Consider the following 22,113-nt stretch of genomic DNA (forward strand, 5'->3'; position numbering starts at 1 on the left):
TGGATTTTTTTAATAAATATGTTGTAGGGGATCCATGTCACTTATACGGATACACATTCAGACAAGTCAGTAACTGAAATGATACAAATCTCCTCTTTTTTTTTCCTTAACAAACCACGTGGTTTTCCCGTGAACTCAGTACGTTTCGGTTGTTCTTAATACAAAGAACCCACTACTTCATTTAGAAAATAGAACCTTTGCTTATTTTAATCCCCTCTCTCCTTAATTTATTGATCTCATGTTAAATAAACGAAATCCCTCCCACATCAACCCCTTCCGACACCAAACAAATAAAAGACTGGTTAAAGAACTTGTGTTTTCCTGATCAGTCTAGAAATAAAGTGGGAGGGAAAAAGGATACATTAATCTGCTCAAAAGCAAAATTCTAACACAAAACAAAGGGGGTGGAGGAAAGGAGAAAGGGATTAATGTGCTAAAGGTGTTTGGGAAGACCACAGTCAAGGGACTAGGTTTAACAGTGTAGTATTAATGACAAGTGAGAGAAAGAGAGAGATAATGTTTCTGAAACACTGACGTGACTGCGTATATTTTAAATAACAGTCCTTGTGCATTTGGTCTTGAGTTTTCTCACATTGCCTTTCTATTTAAAACGGATCTCGCTGAACCTTCCCTAAAAGCAAGTTGGTTAAAGCAATCAAGCCATCAGAAATTTAACTCAGGTCTTGGAGGAAGAGCACAGGGGAATGATTGTGGGGACCCCCCCCCCCCACAGCTCATTTGGCATTTGGTGTCAGATGGGTGGTTAAGGGCAATGTGGAGTGGGGAGGTGGGGGCACGTATTTTAGGGTTTTTCCCAGGAGTCTGAGGACACGGCAAGTGACAGACATCCAAAGCACAACTAGTTCCACACAGCCCGATGCTGTCTGCTTCAAGAGCAAGGAAGTTACTGGGACGTGGCAGCCTGGACACTGCTGCATGTCAGAGGGATGGGAGTGTTTTCTTTCCTGCCCTTCACCAACGGAGTCTGAACTTCTGTTCCTTGGTGTAGTTCCTGGTTTGAGGAGGAAGACAGGCCTTAATGAGAAGGCAAGGGCGCAGGGGTGGTTGGTTCCCAGAGCGATATGCACAGGATGCTGTAGGAACTCAACACAACAGGCTGCAGAACCTCATGTTTAAGAGGGGAGTCGGGGAAGGAGGCTGAGGGGGAGGATACTGGACGTGACAGAGAACAGTAAGGTAGGCAGGATTTGCAGTCTTGTAAACACAAGAGATTCTGCAGACGCTGGAAATCCAGAGCAAGACACACACAAAATGCTGGAGGAATTCAGCAGGTCAGGCAGCATTAAGGCAGGGAATAAACAGCTGGTGTTTCAGGCTGAGATCTTTCACTGGGACTAGTGTCCTGTCATCACCAATCCTGGTGAAGGGTCTCGGCCTGAAAAGTTGACTCTTTATTTCTCTGAGCTGAGCTCCCCCAGCATTTTGGAATAGACATCCTGACTTCTGGGATACCAGTCTTTCTCTGATCTATCCTCACTTAATTTCCTCCAACTCCCTAGCCCCACTCTCATGGTCCCCCATTATCCCTGCATTTCCTCCCTCTCTGAGGGGAGTGTCTAGCTTCCTGCTTTGCAGAGTGGTGGAGCAGGAGGGCATACTTCCTCCAGCATAACCATCACTGCCAACAGCTTCCTCGAGAGAAGAGCAGAGAATGCCCCAGGCTGGAGTCAGGGAATGCAAGGTGAAGTAACTGGTCGCAAAGCTCAGTGGGACGGGCACTTTGCTGAGTGTACTGGCCAATTCCCACCTTTCAAACGTGGCCTCTTTTGGGGCTCTGGAACAGGGTGGAAGTGGTACAGCAGGATGGGGGGGGGGGGGGGGGGGGAAGGGCAGGGCCTGGCAAATGCAGGATTGGAGTGACTTCCAAATGTAGGATTCCCAAACTAGCTTCCTCTGCCTGACTGCTTCCCAAGTCCGATCAGGTTAACAGGTGATCATGTCTTGCCCACTGCATGACACCTGACAACACCTCTCACCCTACCAGCATCTCTCCCCATCTGCCCCAAACCAAACAAGGCTGAACTTAGCTTCCAACATGTCCAGACACGCACCCTCACACACAGACACATGTACACAGTGACAGACAGACACAGGAACAGCATCTCTCACACAATCTCATAGACATACACACAGAGGAATACTGTCTGTAACATATAATGGAACACTCTCACAGTGGAACACACTCTCTCACACTGTGGAACACACATTCACACACTGTGGAACACTCTCATGCTCACAAAGTGGAACACTCTCACCCACACACAGAGCGGAACGATGTCTCTATCTCTCTCACACACGGTGGAACACACTCTCCCACACAGTGAACACTCTCTCACACTCACAGAGCGAAACAATGTCTCTCTCTCTCACACTCACACGGTGGAACACTCTCTCACACTCACAGAGCGAAACAATGTCTCTCTCTCTCTCTCTCTCACACGGTGGAACACTCTCTCACACTCACAGAGCGAAACAGTGTCTCTCTCTCTCACGGTGGAACACTCTCACCCACACACAGAGCGAAACAATGTCTCTCTCACTCACACGGTGGAACACTCTCACCCCCACACAGAGTGGAACAATGTCTCTCTCTCACACACACAGCACAGAAAACTCACACAGTGGAACACAGTCTCTGACACACAGTGGTACAGTCTCTCTGACGCGCGCACACACACAGAGTGGAAGTCTCTTTGACACACACATACACAGTGGAACACAGTCTCTGACACGCACAGTGGAATGCCATCTCTCTCTCACAGTGGAACGACGTCTCTGACACAGTGAAACACAGTCTCACACATGCACAGTCTCTCTCACACCAACACAGTGGAACACTCTCACGCTCACAAAGTGGAACACTCTCTCACACTCACACGGTGGAACACTCTCACCCACACACAGAGCGGAACAATGTCTCTCTCTCTCTCTCACACGGTGGAACACTCTCACCCACACACAGAGCGAAACAATGTCTCTCTCTCTCTCACACGGTGGAACACTCTCACCCACACACAGAGCGAAACAATGTCTCTCTCTCACGGTGGAACACTCTCACCCACACACAGAGCGAAACAATGTCTCTCTCTCTCTCACACCAACACAGTGGAACACTGTCCCCCCTCAACAGAAACACCCCCTTTCTGTCACCCACACAGAGTGGAACATCTCTCTCTCACACACAGTGGAACACTCTCTCTCACACACACAGCCGAACACTCTCACACACACAGCCGAACACTCTCACACACACAGTGGAACACTCCCTCTCACACACAGTGGAACACTCCCTCTCACACACAGCGGAACACTCCCACACACACACACACAGTGGAACACTCCCACACACACACACACTGCGGAACACTCCCTCACACACACAGCGGTACACTCTCTCTCACACAAAGCGGAACACTCTCTCTCACACACAGTGGAACACTCTCACACACAGCGGAACACTCTCTCACACACAGCGGAACACTCTCACACACAGCGGAACACTCTCTCAACACAGCGGAACACACTCTCACACAGCGGAACACTCTCTCACACACACAGCAGAACACTCTCACACACAGCGGAACACTCTCACACACACAGCGGAACACTCTCTCACACACAGCGGAACACTCTCTCTCACACACACAGCGGAACACTCTCTCACACAGCGGAACACTCTCTCACACACAGCGGAACACTCTCTCTCACACACACAGCGGAACACTCTCTCTCACACACACAGCGGAACACTCTCTCAACACAGCGGAATTCTCTCACATACAGCGGAACACACTCTCTCACACACACAGCGGAACACTCTCTCACACAGCGGAACACTCTCACACACACAGCGGAACACTCTCTCACACACAGCGGAACACTCTCTCTCACACACAGCGGAACACTCTCTCAACACAGCGGAACTTTCTCTCACACACAGCGGAATACTCTCTCACACACACACAGTGGAACACTCCCACACACACACAGTGGAACACTCCCACACACACACACACACACAGTGGAACACTCCCACACACACACACACACACACACACACACAGCGGAACACTCCCACACACACACAGTGGAACACTCCCACACACACACACACACTGCGGAACACTCTCTCACACACAGCGGAACACTCTCTCACACACAGCGGAACACTCTCTCTCACACAAAGCGGAACACTCTCTCTCACACACAGTGGAACACTCTCTCTCACACACTGCGGAACACTCTCTCACACACAGCGGAACACTCTCTCACACACAGCGGAACACTCTCTCTCACACAAAGCGGAACACTCTCTCACACACAGTGGAACACTCTCTCTCACACACAGTGGAACACTCTCACACACAGCGGAACACTCTCTCTCACACAAAGCGGAACACTCTCTCACACACAGTGGAACACTCTCTCTCACACACAGCGGAACACTCTCTCACACACAGCGGAACACTCTCTCACACACAGCGGAACACTCTCTCTCTCACACACAGCGGAACACTCTCTCACACACAGCGGAACACTCTCTCACACACAGCGGAACACTCTCTCTCACACACAGCGGAACACTCTCTCACACACAGCGGAACACTCTCTCTCACACACAGTGGAACACTCTCACACACAGTGGAACACTCTCTCACACACAGCGGAACACTCTCTCACACACACAGTGGAACACTCTCTCTCACACACAGCGGAACACTCTCTCACACACACAGTGGAACACTCTCTCTCACATACAGCGGAACACTCTCTCACACACACAGCGGAACACTCTCTCACACACAGCGGAACACTCTCTCACACACAGCGGAACACTCTCTCACACACAGCGGAACACTCTCTCACACACAGCGGAACACTCTCTCACACACAGCGGAACACTCTCTCACACACAGCGGAACACTCTCTCTCACACACAGCGGAACACTCTCTCTCACACACAGCGGAACACTCTCTCACACACAGCGGAACACTCTCTCACACACAGCGGAACACTCTCTCTCTCACACACAGCGGAACACTCTCTCACACACAGCGGAACACTCTCTCTCACATACAGCGGAACTGTGTGTCTCTGTCTCTCTCCCACACACATACTGCATTTCTGCTGTACATCTGGCACCTTCTCAGCAAATGATGGACATCTGCGGACGTGGCTGCTTCTCTGTGGGGTTTGTGGTGTTCTGAACACGGTGACTGTCAAACGCCATAGGTTTGGCTGGTTTGGATGCCCTGTCTGTGGAGTGCAGATGCAGAGAGCTTCACCCGAGTGCAAACCCCGTCCCCCACTCTGGGCCTGTCACTCTTCTCTCGTCTTTATTACTGTTCCCACTCCCTGATAGACTGACTTCATCTATCATGCTTACTCACTGTACTGACGATATGGCCTTGTCAGGGGGCTGTAGGAGTGCAACGGAGAAGGGCTGGGGAGGTGAAGCAGCAGGGGTAAAAGAGCTCACATCATCATGATGGCCAGGGGCAGGGGGCGGAAATGGAGCGACCAGTCAAGACTTCTAGTCTCCAAAGGGACTGGGATTCTAGGAGACGGTTTCACGATCTTACCATCTGCCGTTGTGTGTTAGTGGCACTTTCACTAGCCTGGAAGCTGGGCAACAACGGTGCCTTTGTGGAGGGTGGGGGCAGTGGCGCAGCAGGAAGACAGAGAGCAGGGCAAAGTAAACAGTGGGTTTTAACACAGCACGTTCTTTGACAGGAGAAATCATCTGGGTTAGTTTCAGTCACCTACCCTCCTACCTAGTCAAAAGCAACATTAAACAACTCCCACCCCCACCACACTATGTATGGTGCTAATAACCTTAAAAATATAAATATAAATCTATAAATCTGACTACAAAAAAAAGAAAATACAGGCATACACGCACACACAGAGCATTCCCAAACCAGCAGCTCAGCAGCCTGAGTCCCAGGAGCTGTACATGTCATCTTGTGGTGATGGGGCAGGAGACGAGGGAGGGGAATGGGGAGGGGTGGTTTGAAGGCATTTGCTAAGCAATGGAAGGTCCCTGTGGGGCACCACCCCAACCCTCCAGGCTGGTTTCCAGAGAGATGGTGCACTGAAGGATCGAGCCACTTGCCTGTGGGGCAGGAGAGAGGACTCAGGGAGACACTGAGGCCCCAGCCAGGCTCCTTCCTCTGGGCCCTTACTCGCCACCTCTCCCATTCCTGCTGCAAACTTCACCCCACCCCCTCCCATTTGCACCTCCCCTCCACCAAAGAACCCTGTTCTACCCTGCGTCCCTGCCCCCAAAGGGTGGAGAGGGTGGGTGAGGGGGTAATCTCTCACCTGGCGGACTGTGAAAAGACGTCACTGCCCAAGTAAAACTCTCACAAGTGGTTAAAATCAAAGGACTTGGAAGTTTTTATTTGCGATTTTGTTTTTTTTTTGACAGTGATGGGAGACCACATTAGTTCATCATACGTGCTATGTCATGGAAGCCATACTGAAAGAGTCACTTGGTAGGTTAAACAAGAGGCTGGCTAGGTCACCGAGTCAGCCTGATGAGGAGTACAAAATCTGACACACAGTGATCTTCATTTACCATCCCCTCACCCTGCAAACCCCCCCACCCCCAGCAACTTTTATGACAGCGAGCAATCCTTACGTCTTGCTAGAGCAGCCGCGAGCTCCGCGCCATCTCACCAAGGATTAGCTTCACCCTTCTCCCTTGCCACCCACCGGTGAGCAATGACAACATCAAACCACACCATCCTTCACCCCCACAACCCCGAGGAAAAATTCGGCACAGAGAGTTCACCTCACCGAACAAACAGGGGACTCTGTCATTACTCTGAGCAGCGTGTGCACTGCCAGACAGACGAGAGCTTTGTAATTACTCTGAGAAGAGCGTCTCCTGTCGGGCAAACAGAGGGCTCCGGAACCACTCTGGCGCGTGCCCTGGCAGACAAACAGGGAGCTCAGTAATTACTCTCAGCGGTGTGTGCCCGCTCTGGCAAACAGGGAGCCCAGTAATAACTGAACGGTGTGTGGCCTGCCTGAGAAACGGGGCTCCGTACAGTTAGGAGATACACTTCAGCACTGTACGTGCAGTTACAAAGAAGACACAGCCTAGTACTGCTCCAACCAGTCTCAAGCTACAGGATAGGATTCATAGTCACGGTAATTATAATATATAGACGAAAGGAAGCACTGAGCTAGAATCTATTATGTAACTATACAGATATATTCTATAGGAAACTATATGTTTATATTCTATAGGAAGCTCTATATATTACTAAAAGGTAAAAAATATAAACCAAGTGGTCCCCCATCCGGTCAATCTTCACCGGACAAATGGATTATCTATTTTTTTAAAAAAAAGTTCAATCACACACACTGAGCTGGAAACCAGCCTCAGGTACTGAAATACGGAAGCGCTTACTCGCCTCATAACTTGCGCCCAGGTAACGACATGCCAGCCCTCCCCAAGCGCGATTCCTCCTCCCTGATGTCCTGCTATGGTCACATGCTGTTTCTTTTTTTTTGTTAAAGATAGGCATTTTTTCTCTTTTTAAATTACAAAACACAGGTCTGTGGCCGAGAACAAAGCTGGATTAAAGTTCACGTATCTCAATGTGCTTCTGGTCAGACATAGGCCAAAAGAGGCAGAGGGAAGCTAGTTAATTTATTTCTTTTCTCTTTAAATCGGAGTCATTAAAAAATAAAAAACATAAGCACACCAACCGAGTTACCTATGTGATGGTAAATGTGAACACTGTAAAAGCCACGATTTTATTTATAGATATATATATTTTTTATATATATGTATGCATATATTATTTTCTTTACTGAAAGAGGTTTTGGTGAATTCACAAGCAGAACAGTTTTACAATTATGATTTTTTTTCTCTTTTTTTAAAAAAAATATAAACTTGTTTCTCTATTTCCGTGCAAAAACAAAACAAAAAAAAAGCATTATCCTAAAGAATAAAAGAGTCACAGGTTAAACCTAGGCGGTATTGGCTATTGGTTCTAACAAGAAAATTCTCGGCACTGACGAAACACACACACACACGCGCGCACGCACACACACACACACACACACACACACAAGAAAGACGTCGTGGAGGGAGTGTGTTGACTACAACGGGTTTTTGGTGGAACCTTGGCCCCTGTTCGGCTGTCGGGAGGAGCTGTCAAACTATGGCAAGCAGAGCAAGACATCCTTCCAGGAGAAGTGTGGAAACGCTGAGTGGGTATGCACTCTTTTCTGAAGAAAAGGCTTCAGGGGTGGGGGAGAGAACCAGAGGAGAGAAGTTGCTGAACTTAAAGCCTGACGCTCTACCAGCCTACAGACCACTGGTGCACTGGTCACTGAAGGGAGAGGGAACCTGGAGGTTAAAGTTATCTCAGAAAACTTGGAGTGTACTGGGCATCCCCTCACCCCCACCACAAACAGACAGTCGCCTTTCCTCCAACTTCTGGTTTGCTTCCAGACATTGAGGAACTTGCTCAATGTTCCATGACACCAAATCACAACCTGCTCCACTCCCCAAATGCAGCAAGGCTCCTGGGGCAAGATCCCGTTCACAGGGAGGCTAGGCCGGCAGGGGTCAGCTGGGCACAAGAAAGTTGGACAGACAGGGTGAGCAGAGGGCATGCCAAGAAAGAGGCACCAAGCCTCTTTACAAAGGGGATCTTCCCACCCTCTGCAAAACAGAAGTGGGCCGTGGCTGTCCTCTGTGTGATTCTGTAGGTGAAGTCCCAAGCAGGAGCCCTGAGCTCAGCAAGGGCGGAGGCAGAACTGTGTGAGCATGTCAGCAGAGGACCTGTGCCGGATACTTACACTGATCGTACCGAGGAGTCACTCACCCACACAGACTGAACAGCTGCGGAGGCGAGCCCACCCGAAACCAGCGCACAGAGGACTGTCCCCACCACACCACACTCTCTCATTCTCATATGCACCGAGTCCGATCTCAATGAGTTTCCTGGCCTCATGCCTTCGCAAACCCAGAACAATTAGAAAAGTATTTTTATTCCGGATGGACATTACCTTCTGCCTTTCACAGTGGAAGAGGTGAAAACAACCTGAATCGGTGGCAGGATTTACGAAGTCTGTGAGGAGGGTGGGTGGACACGTTCAGCTCAAGAGTTACTAACTCGGGCTTGGGGGAACACCAACAAAGTCAGCTGGCCACATTTCTGGAGTTTGCCCACCACCACCCCTGCCCGCAGGACCTCAGTACACAACAAGAACTGGCATCTGCAGCAGCCCGCGTCTCTCAGGTTCTCCTTGGTGCAAGGTGGGCATGGGTTTGGGCAGCAGGGGGGCAGTGGTCGGTACACAGGTCCATGCGGTTTTTGGGAAGTGCCCAAGCTGGACATCAGTGCAAGTGCAATTATTCCCCACGACAACAATGAATAATCTACTGACACAAAAGCTGCTGATAAGGGTCTCTGACTCAGAGGAGCTCCTTCATTCAAAGGCCTGGGAAGAACAAACAGAAAGGGTGGGTGCCAGAGGACTGTGTGACATGGATTCTGAAGAACATTTATGCAGGGAATGGTTAAAAATCATCATAAATCATTAATGATAACATTCAAGTTAACACTGCGGGCAGAAACCTTCGATACCTCGACTGCGAGACAAAAAGCGTCACCCAAATTCACTCGGGCACCCCGTGGCTTATCCGAGATAAAATTCAAATTACGTCAATCCAACAACACATTTCAGTACATCCACGCACAGGACAATACAATACTGTCACTTTAAACTTCAGCAATTGATTTGCAAACACCTACTCCTCTGGCACTCTGCTCACTTCACTCCCTCCACCCCCACCCACCTCCAAACCCTCACCATCTTTGTGTAATGCGGGTGCCTACCAGGAGCTGGAGGAGAGGGAGGGCAGGATGAGGGAGCATTACTTTTCCTCCCCAAGCAAGCAAAACACCAAAATCTTCACAAGGAATACGCAGGGCAAACATAACATGGAGCTTCCCAGAGAGACTGCTGCACAGAAAATCAAACCCAGACATGGCGGCACTCCCCTCAAGGACATTCCCCCTTCAAAGAGACACTTGCAGCCAGCGTGCGGCAAGACAGACACCAGTGGGAGGCCGAAATCTAGTGACTGGTCAGTTATTGCGTTTCCGAGAGGTTTGAGACTCAGGGAGGGGCTGACCGGTCCGACGCAAAGGTGCCATTTGCTGCTTATTAAGGAATGAAGGAACTGAACAAGAGGACTGACTGGGGTGACGCTGGAAGCATTGCGTTTCGCGGGGCACCAATGTGGAAGAACAGTAATGGTGAGCCGCAGTGTGGGATATCCCAGCCGCAGAATCTGTGCCTGCGTGGGGCCTGCACAACGAATGGAGGCGGTTTCAGAGGGGCAGAAAGATGGTTTGATGAAATCTTTTTGGGGCATTAATTGGCAAAAGAGCCATATCCACCCGAGTCTGTAGGCCTGTGGCCCCCATCCCTCCCTGAATTACTTATCCTTAGAGGAACAGAGTCAGTTCAAACCCCAACTTGGCAGCTAGTTACCTCATACTAGCGTTTATTTTTACAGACAATGGCAAATTTTGGAATTCAAGACTGGCCTGCCTAACCTGAGGGAGACTTAATAAGAGACATCATCTTGACCCCACTGTAATCTGACACACAACACAGTACCAAATGATACCTGCATGCAGGGATCCCGCATGCTGGGAGGTGAGCTCTCCATCGTCTGGGCAGGCTGCCCTCTGGGCTGATCTAAAATGAGCCATTATTGTGACTGATGCAGCCGCAAGGGATTTAGTCGGGGACTCTGGATGCCAGCTCATCCTGGGGTAATTCCATTCTGAATGCACTTTGCCCAGGGTGGAGGAGGGTGAAGAGGAAAGTGGACACACAGAGATATTGAAACACACGCCAGTGTCTATGGCACATCTGTAGGGTGGACACTGTATTGGATTTCTGGCCGCGAATGTTCCAATCAGTGAAGGAGAGCACTGGCTGAGATACATCACTAAGTGCTTTCTATGATCAGTGTGTAGGCCACTAAAGGGACCATACTTTCACAGTGCCTGTGCCAACCAGGACCATGTTTTGGCACAGGGGTTTGTACAAACACCAGTCTGACCTCGAGCTGTCTCTTCTGCTGGGGGGTGTGGGAGAGGTGAGGGAAAGAGGGGCATCGGCACGTTACAGGAAGTAGTATCCGTCACACAAGACACAAAGCTGGCCGCAGCTGAAATTAAAGGACACAGATGGAGAGCGTGCCTTCAGCAGCCACCGAAAGGCCAGACTGCACGACCGCAGAGTTCAAAAGCATCTGTTCTGAAGGGGAGCAGAGGCGGGGAGTCAGTATATTTTCAGTAGCTTGATTGGTGCTTAAAAGGAAAAGACAGAGCCAATCAAAACTCTCCAATATATAAATACTATCACTATGTGAAGATCATCCTACAGTACTGTGAGAAGCTTTAGTCAACAGTGCAGCCAGGAAGATTCCTGGAGCAGCAGACATGACCACTCAATGGGATGTGAAGACCAGGTTGGCAGGACTGCTACTGAGATACAACCACCATCTCAAAGTGTTGGCGACCCTTCAAAGTAGCGCAGTGGGAGTACGTGTTCCTTTCTCTCTCACGACGCACAATACCAAAACAACTACCAATCCATTGAACTATTTAGTCCTATCTAAAGATAAAGTTGGTCAGTATTTCTTTTCGGAGATGACGACTTTATTTTGTATAAAACCTCCCTCCCTCGATTCATCTCCCACCCCCCCACCCACCCAAAAAAAGAGGCAAAGCAAAGACGACTTCTAGAACAGACAGAGGTGCAGCAAGGCAAAGGAGAAGAGAGGGATGACGGTGGAGTGGGCAGGGGCATTTGCCTGTGGAGTGCTTTGTGTGGAAGGGGTGGGGGGAAGTCTCGGGTACAGTCTCCAGTCTTGGGGAAGGGGTAGGGGCTCCTAAGCTGTGCCTCCGGAGTGCGGGTGTGTTCTCTCGTGCATATTTTTTTTAGAAGATTATACACGCGCAGACAGAAATCTGCAGGAGGGTCACTCGCTCTGCAGCACCCAGTTTTGGGGGGGGGGGGGGTCAAGAGTACCTGGAGAAGGTGAGGGAGGGTGGGGCCATGGTGGGTAAGCTTGCTGCACAACTGTCTACCCTGAACTCACTGCACGCAAAAGAGGGATCCGAGCAAAATGATTTCTTTCAGAAGATCGTACCTTTCCCCCCTACCCCAAAAGCATCCACTCACTCCCCCTCCCCACCCGCACCATTCAGAGGGTGCCCACTCAGAAGCCTCCTTGAACTGTGTCCCGATCACACTTCCTACCCCGCTGCTGGCTGGCAAGGCCACGTTGATCCGCCAGGACGCGGGCAGTGCCCTCGCGCCCACCCCTCCTGCACCACTGGCTGGGGTGAGGTGCAGAGCTCTGCCTTGCTGATGCCTGCCCCGCCACAGACCCCCCCTAATTCCACTGGCACCAGGGGTTGGAGGGGATGGCGGGGTTCAAATTCCCCTCTTCCACCATCACACCAGCCCCAGCCCCGCAAGTTCCGCAACACAACCCAATGAGAGGGACTGACCGAGAGAGGAGGGTGAACCTCTCATTGGGTTGAAGACCCAAGGGGAAAAGGTCAGTGTAACATGAGGGTGGAGGCACCCCACCCTGCCTCACGTCCACTCCCCACTCCCAAAACAAATCCAGCATCAAGACAGACGTGAGGCCGAGAAGTTTCAAGACCCACCGACTTTAAGCCCAAGGGGCACCCTAACACGAGACAAGCTCGCTAGCCACACACAGAAGGCACGGTAACTTTTTTTTATATAAACCTCCTTTTTCTCCCCCCTCTTCCCATCCCACTTTCTGCAGGAAGGAAGAAGGGTGAGATAGGAGGGGAGGAGGAAGGAGAGGGAGGAGGAGAGAGGGGAAGGGAGGGAAAAGAAGAGGGAGGGAGGTTGGCGGCGCGGATCGACCTCTCGCTTATCTTTTTTTAAACCAAGGTCTGAACAAAACACAAAAGACAGACGGAACACTTGACCACCTAACAGATGCAAACACTTCAAAGAGGAAATTAGAAATTAAATCTTGCCCCATATAAGCTTCGAGGTTCAGCATCAACTGGTCTGGAAAGCCTTCGTTCAGAGCCCTACTCACAATGAGAAAAAGACACAACAGCTGCCTCGTCCATTTCTTTTTTTGTTGTTGTCGTCACTGTTTCCTTCTTCCTGCGAAAGTCAGCTCACTCTCTCGGAAACAGTCGCCCGGGCGTCGGCCGCCTCCTCCCTGGCCGGCCTGGGGACGGCCGAGATGACTCCCCGCTGCTCACCCTCGCCTCTCAGTTTGCTCTTTTCGGCGAGCTCAGTCTTTGGGGGCTCCTTAGGCAGCAGGTCGGCCTCGGGTCGGGCGCGCAGCGGCTTCTCCTCGCTGCATGCCCGGCCGCTCAAGTCTTTGCGTTCCGAGGGGCTGCTGCCGTCCTTGGAGCCCTCCGCCTCCGGGGCCAATTCCTTTGGGGCCTCGGTCAGTGGCGGACACTCCTTCTTGAGGCTCCGGGCTTTGGGGCTGCCTTCTCGTGCCTTAGGCGCCGCGCTCTTGGCGCCTTTCTGTCCCTTCCCAGCACCGGCCAGCTCTTCTGCCTCGCTGCTCTCCCTCGCCAGCGAGCTCCCCACCACCGGGGTGATGGTGTCCTCCTCGAAGATGCGCGTGCTCTTCCGCTTCTTCAGGGGGGAGCTCTCCTCCCCCAGATTCCGCTTCTTGATGGGCAGGACGGCGACCTCCTCGGGCTTGGCAGACATCTCCTTAACTGCCTTCTTCTTTGCCACAGCCGCCCCCCCGCCGCCCCCTCCTCCCGGTTTCCGGCCCCTCTTCTTGGGAACCACCTGGGGGTCGCTGTCAGATTTCCTCTTCCTACCGGGTACCCCCTTGCGCACTTTCGGATGCTGCTCCGCGGAAGACGTGGCCCCCTCAGCTTTCTGCAGCAGAGGGGCTGAGAAGGGCATCTTGACCAGGAGCTTGGCCGCACTCTTTTCTGACAACCTCTTTGATGGGCCGCTCTTCCGCACCACCTTATCCTTGCCACTGCCTTTGGGCCGGCCCCGTCCCCTGCCGGTGCCAGGCGACTTGGGGGTCTTTGGCTTTTTGGGCGGCTTCTTCTCTCTCCTCGAGGGGCTTCCTCGGCCCGTGACCGTGAAGTCAAAGTCGCTGGGGTCGAGGGTGGTGTCGCCGACCTTTTCGAAGTGCGCCAGGAGCTCCACTTTGGAACGGAAGGCCTTCCCTTGCGGGCTGAGGAGGCAAAAAGAAGAGGAAAGAGATCAGAGTGTCAAAACGCGGACATCCTCTGTTAAGTTTGAAACTGTAAGCCGTAGTTCATTCCCAAGTTTGGTTCAGGAGGAGGGGGGACGGTACATACAGAGAGGGCCAGTGATCTGGAAGGAGTGTCTATGGAGTGGGTTGACTGTTGGAGGAGTGTGCGCCAACAGTGAGACTGGAGGGTGAGGGAGAGAGGTAGGTATCAAATGGGCAGAGTGAGGGGGAGGAGAGCGGAAAAAAGAGAAGGCAATAAGACAGGAGGGAGCAGAGAGAATAAAGTAGGGGTGTGTGGGGGGGGGGGGGGAATGCTACAACTGTCGAAGCCCCAGTTCCCAGCTAACCTAACTGAGATGTATAGAATCAAGAGTGATTTACACAGCGTTGAAAACACAGAACACACACAAAGTGCTGGAGGAAATCAGCAGGCCCGGAGGCATCTATCGAGGAGAATAAACAGCTGAACATTTCGGGCTGAGACCTTTCATCTGAGTTGGGGACACAAGCCAGAATAAGCCCTTCACCTCATCCACCTATCTCACATCAAAGTTCAAAGTAAATTTATTACTGGCATACATAAATATCACCATATAGAACCCCGAGATTAATTTTCCTGCAGGCATTCACAGAACAAAGAAATTCAATAGAATTAATTAATTGTATATATTAATGATTGCCCACTTCTACATCACCTAATCTCACCAATCACCTGCCAGCTTGTACTCTGCCTCTTACTGCCCACATTTTGTACGCTCTCCCCGTGACTCTGCTCCAGTTTTCCTCCCAAGGTCCGGTTAGTAGGTTAAGTGTTCATTGTAAACTGTCCTGTGTTTCTATCAGGGGACTGCTTGAAGTGCCTATTCCACGCTGTATCTCCATGGATAAACATATAAATAAAATTATTCCTTCCATAGATGCTGCTTGACCTGTTGAGTTTCTCCTAGATCCCTGGACAGAGGACAAACACTCCCGTGGGGGTGGGGGTGGGGGGGCAGGGGCTGTCCAGAGAAATTAAGGCAACTATCACATTCGGTGGGCAAGTTACAGTGAGAAATCACTGAGCGAGAAAGCATGATACATGGGCAGCAGGGTAGCCCCTGTGGCACTGGTTCGATTCTCACCGTCGGAGTTTGTACGTTCCCTGGGACCGCGAGGGTTCCTCCCACAGTCCAAAGAAGTACGGGTTAGTTGGATAATTGGTCACAAGGGTGCAACTGGGCAGTGCGGGCTCTTTGGGCTCCAGTCAGGAGTTGGTGGTTCCCAATCTGCTTATCTCAGCTGGGGGACGTTAGCTTTGAGCAACGCACGATGGAAATCTGAGTTTTCACTGTCGAGGAGCAGAGGTTCCCTCTCCGTTGTCCTGCTTTTGGGAGTGTGCTGAGTACCAGTGGCCTTTGCCCTTCCCCCTTCCACAGCTCCCACAGAAAGAGCTCTCCAACACCAACAGTCACTTACTTGATGATGTAGACGTCGTACTTCCCTGCCGACCGACCCGACTTCCGCTGCTTCAGTTTGCGCGTCCAGCCCTCGGGAAGCGTGGGGTCGTCATATAGGGGCCCCCGGTCTCGGATCAGGGAACGCCGGGGCTTCGGGGTTGAAGGGGTGGCCGCCACAGCCCCCTCCTGCTCCGCCGTCTCGACTTTGGCGCCGTCGGCCGGCTCAGGGACTGGCGCCTCCGTCGTCTGGGCCTCCCCACGCCTCTCCTCGACTCGCTCATCCTTCTTCACCTTGTGCTTCTTCACCTTCACCACCTTCTCCCGCTGCCCAGCCTGCTCGTGCTCTTCAGGTTTCTCGTCACTGTAACGGTAACAGAGCACAGCCTCGTTTCTTACGTCTTTAATTCACAGACCACTACAGCACACAAACTTCTAGCCCAAGTCCAACCATTATTGCCTAGACCCATTGACCAGCCTCAAAGTATGTCTGGGGTGTCCAGGGAAGGGTGGCACCTCTAGTAAAGAGTCTTGTCGTGTCCACTCTGGGGCAGCTCACTCACCTTTGGTCCCCATCAGTGGTCCAAGCAGTCGTTTTCATGTGATAGCGGCCACACCCTGGTACACCCCTACGACAGGTGGGCTAAACCAGGTGAGGGTAGCCAGCGGCCTGATACGCCAGTGAGATAGGGACACGTTTATCCCAGCACGTGAAATCAGATCCGATGGACTGGGGAAGGGATGAGATCTACAGTGAGATCTAGTGGCTAGGAAGGCGGTTCTGCAACGCTCCACGGAGGGCAAAGGGCCTGACAAGTCGTAGGAGACGTCCACTACAACCAAGGAAGCCACTTGCTTGTACCACTGGACTCAGGCTTCTCAGGTTGAGAGAGTGGAACTGCCCCAGTGCAATGGCTTTTCCACTTTAAACCGCACCAGCACAGGTTTCCTGTCATCGTCGGGTACGGCAGCCATCGTACATGATGCAACCTTGAGATTCGTCTCCTTACAGGCAACCATGAAGCAAAGAATCCATTAAAAACAGAACACACAATGTGCAGGAAAAAAAACTAACAGTGCAAACAAAAAAAAGGCAAGCAACTAACATCCAGAATGGAAGCCAGTTACAGGCAGTTCAGGAACCTGTAAGTTGCAGGCTACGGCCTCAGTTCAGCACGGAGATGAGTGAAGCTTGCCGAGCAGCGAGCTGAACACATGCCCGCCCCTCTCCTCACCCTGAACTCTTCAATCTGGCCCGGCCGAACAGCCAGTTGTTCTGCACTCTTAGGCCCGTGCCTGGCAAACTGTAACTGCCCTGCACCTTCAAGGCTTCCGTTCACACCACCAACATATCAGGTTGCACACAGAGTTCAAAAGCTCTACTGATTGATGTGATCATTTTCAAGAAAGTGTGATTAATAATCAGTAGTTTTGTTTGCTGCCAGCCTCACCACTGCCATTTTAAACTTGGACGTCCTTCTAAAAACAGAGATGAGGAGCAATTTCCGCAGTTGGGTGGGGAATCTGCAGAATTCATTGCCACAGATGGCTGTGGAAACCAAATTATCGGGTACATTTAAAGTGGGGGTAGATAGTTCTTGATTAGTAAGGATATAAACGTTACAGGGAGAAGGCAGAAAATGAGGCTGAGATGGAATTGCACAGCAGGCACAATGGATTGAGTGACCTAATTCTGATCCAATAGAATGGATGTCGAGAGGATGATTCCTATAGTGAGGGAGTTGAGGACCAGAGGGTCCAGCCTCAGATTACAGAGGCGTCCCTCAGAGATGAGGAGGAATTTCTTTAGTCAAAGAGTGGTGAATCTGTAGAATTCATTCTCACAGATGGTCAAGTCATTCGGTATATTTAAAGCAGAGGCTGATAGGTTCTTCATTTTAAGAGCATCAAAGGTTACAGGGAGAAGGCAGGAGAATGGGGTTGAGAGGAAGATCAATCAGCCATGATAGAATGGCTACACAGACTCAATGGGCTGAATGGTCTTAAGGACTGGCTCAGGTAAGCAATTTTGATGAGCTGGGCCACAGGGCCTGCTGTCTCAATGACTTAACTCTGCACAAACCACAACACACACCAGTGTCTTTGTGCCGTGCCACGACTTGGTCAGATGCTGCGAGGATTCCCACGCTTTCTCACTGCACAATCGTTCTTGAAACCACTCACCGATGTCTGCAACCCCTCAAAAAGAAACGAGGGCAGAAAACATCTACAGCCACTGTGTCATTGTTCAAGATTTCAACTCGTTTATTTATTACTGGTACATCGAAACATACAGTGAAATGCATCGTTTGCATCAACGACCAACACACTGGAGGGGCAGTTCAGGGGGCAGCCTGCAACTTCCAGTGCCAACATAGCATGCCCACAATGCTTAGCAGAAAACAAGAAGCAACAAAACAACAGCACTGGAAGTGTGGGGACTGGTTAGGGTGTGTAAGTTGTTGGGAATGTGACTTTGGCACTGGAAGCGTGGGGACGGGTTAGGGTGAGTAAGTTGCTCGGACTGTGACTTTGGCACTGGAAGCGTGGGGACGGGTTAGGGCAGGGGTCGGCAACCCGCGGCTCCGGAGCCGCATGCGCCTCTTTCATCTCTGTGCTGTGGCTCCATGTGGTTTGTTAGTTTTTGAAATGTAATTCGAAATTTGAAGATTATGGTGATCTTGTACAATCTAAATAAAACATTGTGGAGACCCCATTTCCTGGCACATCCGAACCGGCTCACAATTAGCCACTGTTCCGGCTAAGGGAGATAGCCTACGGGGGTTTGTGAGTACGTGTCTTTTGGAGCATCCGCGCCCACGGGGACGGGTTGAGGGAGGCTTTAAAGCAAGGCTGTTTAGTTCGAATAAAGTTATCTTTGAAAGCAGTGTCATTATTTTAGTGCTGTGTGTAGCACACTGCTACAATGTGTTTTTTTATCGCTATTAATATACATCACCACTGCCAATTCCTGACACCCGCCAATGCGCGCTTTCTTTTAATTCTTCGATCCAAGGTAGGCTAACTATGGAGTAACCTTCAACCCAACGTCTTTTTTTCGGAGTTCAAAATGTTTTTGTTGCATGCAGAAATGTAATTTCGTTTTCTCTGCAGGAGTTCATCAATTTCATAAATGCAACACATTATAGTTTGTTTATACATAGCATAAAGGCAAAAAAAAACACCGTTGTATGCAGTGTTATTTCATTTTAAATGTCAAACAGGTTTTGTGGCTCCCAGTGTTTTCTTTTCTGTGGGAAATGGGTCCATATTGGCTCTTTCAGTGGTAAACGTTGCCGACCCCTGGGTTAGGGTGAGTAAGTTGCTCGGACTGTGACTTTGGCACTGGAAGCGTGGAGACGGGTTAGGGTGAGTAAGTTGTTGGGATTTGACTTTGGCACTGGAAGCGTGGAGACGGGTTAGGGTGAGTAAGTTGTTGGGATTTGACTTTGGCACTGGAAGCGTGGGGACGGGTTAGGGTGTGTAAGTAGTTGGGACTGTGACTTCGGCACTGGAAGTGTGGGGACGGGTTAGGGTATGTAAGTAGTTGGGACTGTGACTTCGGCACTGGAAGTGTGGGGACGGGTTAGGGTAAGTAGTTGGGACTGTGACTTTGGCACTGGAAGCGTGGGGACGGGTTAGGGTGAGTAAGTTGCTCGGACTGTGACTTCGGCACTGGAAGTGTGGGGACGGGTTAGGGTAAGTAGTTGGGACTGTGACTTTGGCACTGGAAGCGTGGGGACGGGTTAGGGTGAGTAAGTTGCTCGGACTGTGACTTTGGCACTGGAAGCGTGGGGACGGGTTAGGGTGAGTAAGTTGCTCGGACTGTGACTTTGGCACTGGAAGCGTGGGGACGCTTGTGGGCTGCTCTCAGGCACAGTCTGCATTAGTCGTTGACACAAACGAAGCATTTCACATGACAAATACAGCTAATCTTTAACTTTGAAATTTCCACAGATGTCCCAGGGAGAACATTCTGACAGCTGCATTGCCATCTGGTATGGAGGCTCACTGCAGAGGATTGGGAAAGAGCTGTAGTTGGTTGTAAACTCAGCCAGCCCCATCATGGGCACTATCCTACTCACCATCGAGGACACCTTCAAAAGACGATGCCTCAAGAAGTTTGCATACTTCATTAAAGGTCCTCAGCACCCAGGTCTCATTGGAGGGGGTACAGGAGCCTGAAGATCCACACTCAACATTTTAGGTACAGCAGTCAGATTTCTGAACAATGAATCCATGAGCACTACCTCACTATTTTGCTCTCTTTTTGCACTACTTGTGCATATCATCGTAACTTAGTATTTTTTAAAAATGTATCACACCGCACTGTTGCCACAAAATAACAAATTTCACAATGCATGTCAGTGATTCTTATTCTATCCAGGGCTGCAGGCAAGTTGGACACCTTCAGTAAACTGACTCCCAGCAGGTCGTCACAACAGTAAAACTTGTACAGCAGATGAAAACAACGTAAATAATTTGCTTTGTAACTAAGGAAAGCCATGTAACACCAGAAAGATATCCCCTGTACTTGAAAAAGCTTTGGCGGGATCTCTAATTTAAATGTACAGCAAAAATAAGTGATGCAATGCAACATTCAAGTTTCCCCAAAGTGAACTGGAAGTTGATCCAGCTTTGGCCTTTGGGGGGCAGCAACGAGCAAGGCAAACTGCAGCTCTCTAATGGAAGTACGACACGCACAGATTGGCTCGACGCAGTTGGTCACGTGGATCACTTTTTGTTGCAGCCATTGGCTGCTTTGAAATTTCAAAAACAAACCTCTCACTCATTGTAATCCTTCCCTCAAGGAGGCAACATCTACCATCAGAGATCTGCACCATCTTTCCACAACTACCACTGAAACAGGAGGTACAGAAGCCCAAAGCCCTACACCACCAGGTTCTGGTGGAGTTTCATCTCTTCAACCATTCAGTTCTATTATCAAAGTCAGAATCCAAATCAGGATTATAATCACTAACCTATGTTGTGACAATTATGGTTTTGTGGCAGCAGTATGGTGCAATATATGATAGGTTATAATAACTGGAAATCTATGTGAAAAAAGGCAAACAACCCGAGATTCATTTTTTGAAGGCATTTACTAAAAATAAAGCAATATAATAGAACGAATAAAAAACTATACATAACAAAGACTGCAAATAACCAATGTGTAAAAGAAGACAAACTGTGCAAAGATATAAAATATGGGAATGAGAACATGTTCTCATCTCTGCGATCTGCAAAACTCTTAATGATGACAGTATAGCAACAGTTGGATCACTTTGCACCACTTTGGTCTTGTTCAACTTGTACTTTGTGTAAAAATTGCATTATTTGCGAATGTTTTATCTTGCAAATTTGCTTATATGATGCTGTGTGCCTGTGATGCTGCAGCAAGTAAGATTCAAGATTGCTTATCACATGTACGTCGAAACGTACGGCATTAACAACCAACACACCCGAGGAAGTGCTTGGAGCTGTCCACTTGGGTCACATGTCCCAGCGCCAACATGGCATGCCTACCATGTTTGGCAAAGCAATAAGAACTTAACATCAGTACAAGAAGACTCATTCTTCCCTGCCACCCACACACAAACAATTCCCTCTAAACTGTGCGGGTGTATGGCCGTGCAGTAACTGAAATGCTCCTGCGCACATCTCCTTTGTTGACGTGCAGCTGGAATTGATAAAGTGAAAGATCTGTTTGCTTCTATAAGTTCTGACATTGATAATGCGTCCATTACTTGGAATCACTTGGATAATAGATTTCCTGAAAATGAGTTATGAGGATAGCAAGCTTTTGATTATATTGCAGTTACAAATGCAACCAGTTTTGAATTTGGAAAAGAGAATGTTGTATGTGACAAAAATTACAATTATGAACCACAAAAGCCTTGCCTCAAAAATATCGCAGCAACATTGTGAATTCAAATTCAACATTGTGAATTCAAATCGGTTATGAGAAAGTTAGGATTGATTCAATTAAGACGCTCACCGCTATGTTGGAACTACGCACTCAGAAACAAAGACTTTGAAGAACTGTCAATACTTGTTGGCGTCGTTGGAACATTTCAGGCTCTAGTGCTGACTGTGAATGTTGATTCTGCATTATGAATTCAATCAAATGGAAATCCAGAAACAGACCAGAAGCGGAACATTTGCGAGATCTAATGAGGATTAAGACTTATTCTTCAACTGGATGTGAAATTAATCTGGATGGTGTTTATAGACAATGGATTTGTAATAGCGACAGCCGAGCTTACGAAATGTGAAAGGTTTTCTTTGTGGTACTGTATTTCAATTTACATAGGGTTACACACATTATTTTGGACAAGAAGGAAATGGACGAGAAGAGATACACAGAAATT

At 49.7% G+C, this 22,113-nt stretch overlaps 1 protein-coding gene across 1 annotated transcript in view; it reads right to left on the bottom strand.

The window, feature by feature from the left end:
• Positions 1–11,886: 11,886 nt before the first annotated feature.
• Positions 11,887–22,113, bottom strand: part of mecp2 (methyl CpG binding protein 2) — an 81,716-nt gene continuing 71,489 nt past the window's right edge. Inside the window, exons 2-3 of the mRNA XM_059949636.1 lie at positions 15,765–16,106; positions 11,887–14,285 (exon numbers count right to left, since the gene is read on the bottom strand). Coding sequence (XP_059805619.1) covers positions 13,241–14,285; positions 15,765–16,106 — 1,387 coding nt within the window. The 3' untranslated portion in view covers positions 11,887–13,240. The remainder of the gene's footprint in view (positions 14,286–15,764; positions 16,107–22,113) is intronic.

This window comes from Hypanus sabinus, chromosome 24 (genome assembly GCF_030144855.1).
Source record: "Hypanus sabinus isolate sHypSab1 chromosome 24, sHypSab1.hap1, whole genome shotgun sequence".
Taxonomy (NCBI): domain Eukaryota; kingdom Metazoa; phylum Chordata; class Chondrichthyes; order Myliobatiformes; family Dasyatidae; genus Hypanus; species Hypanus sabinus.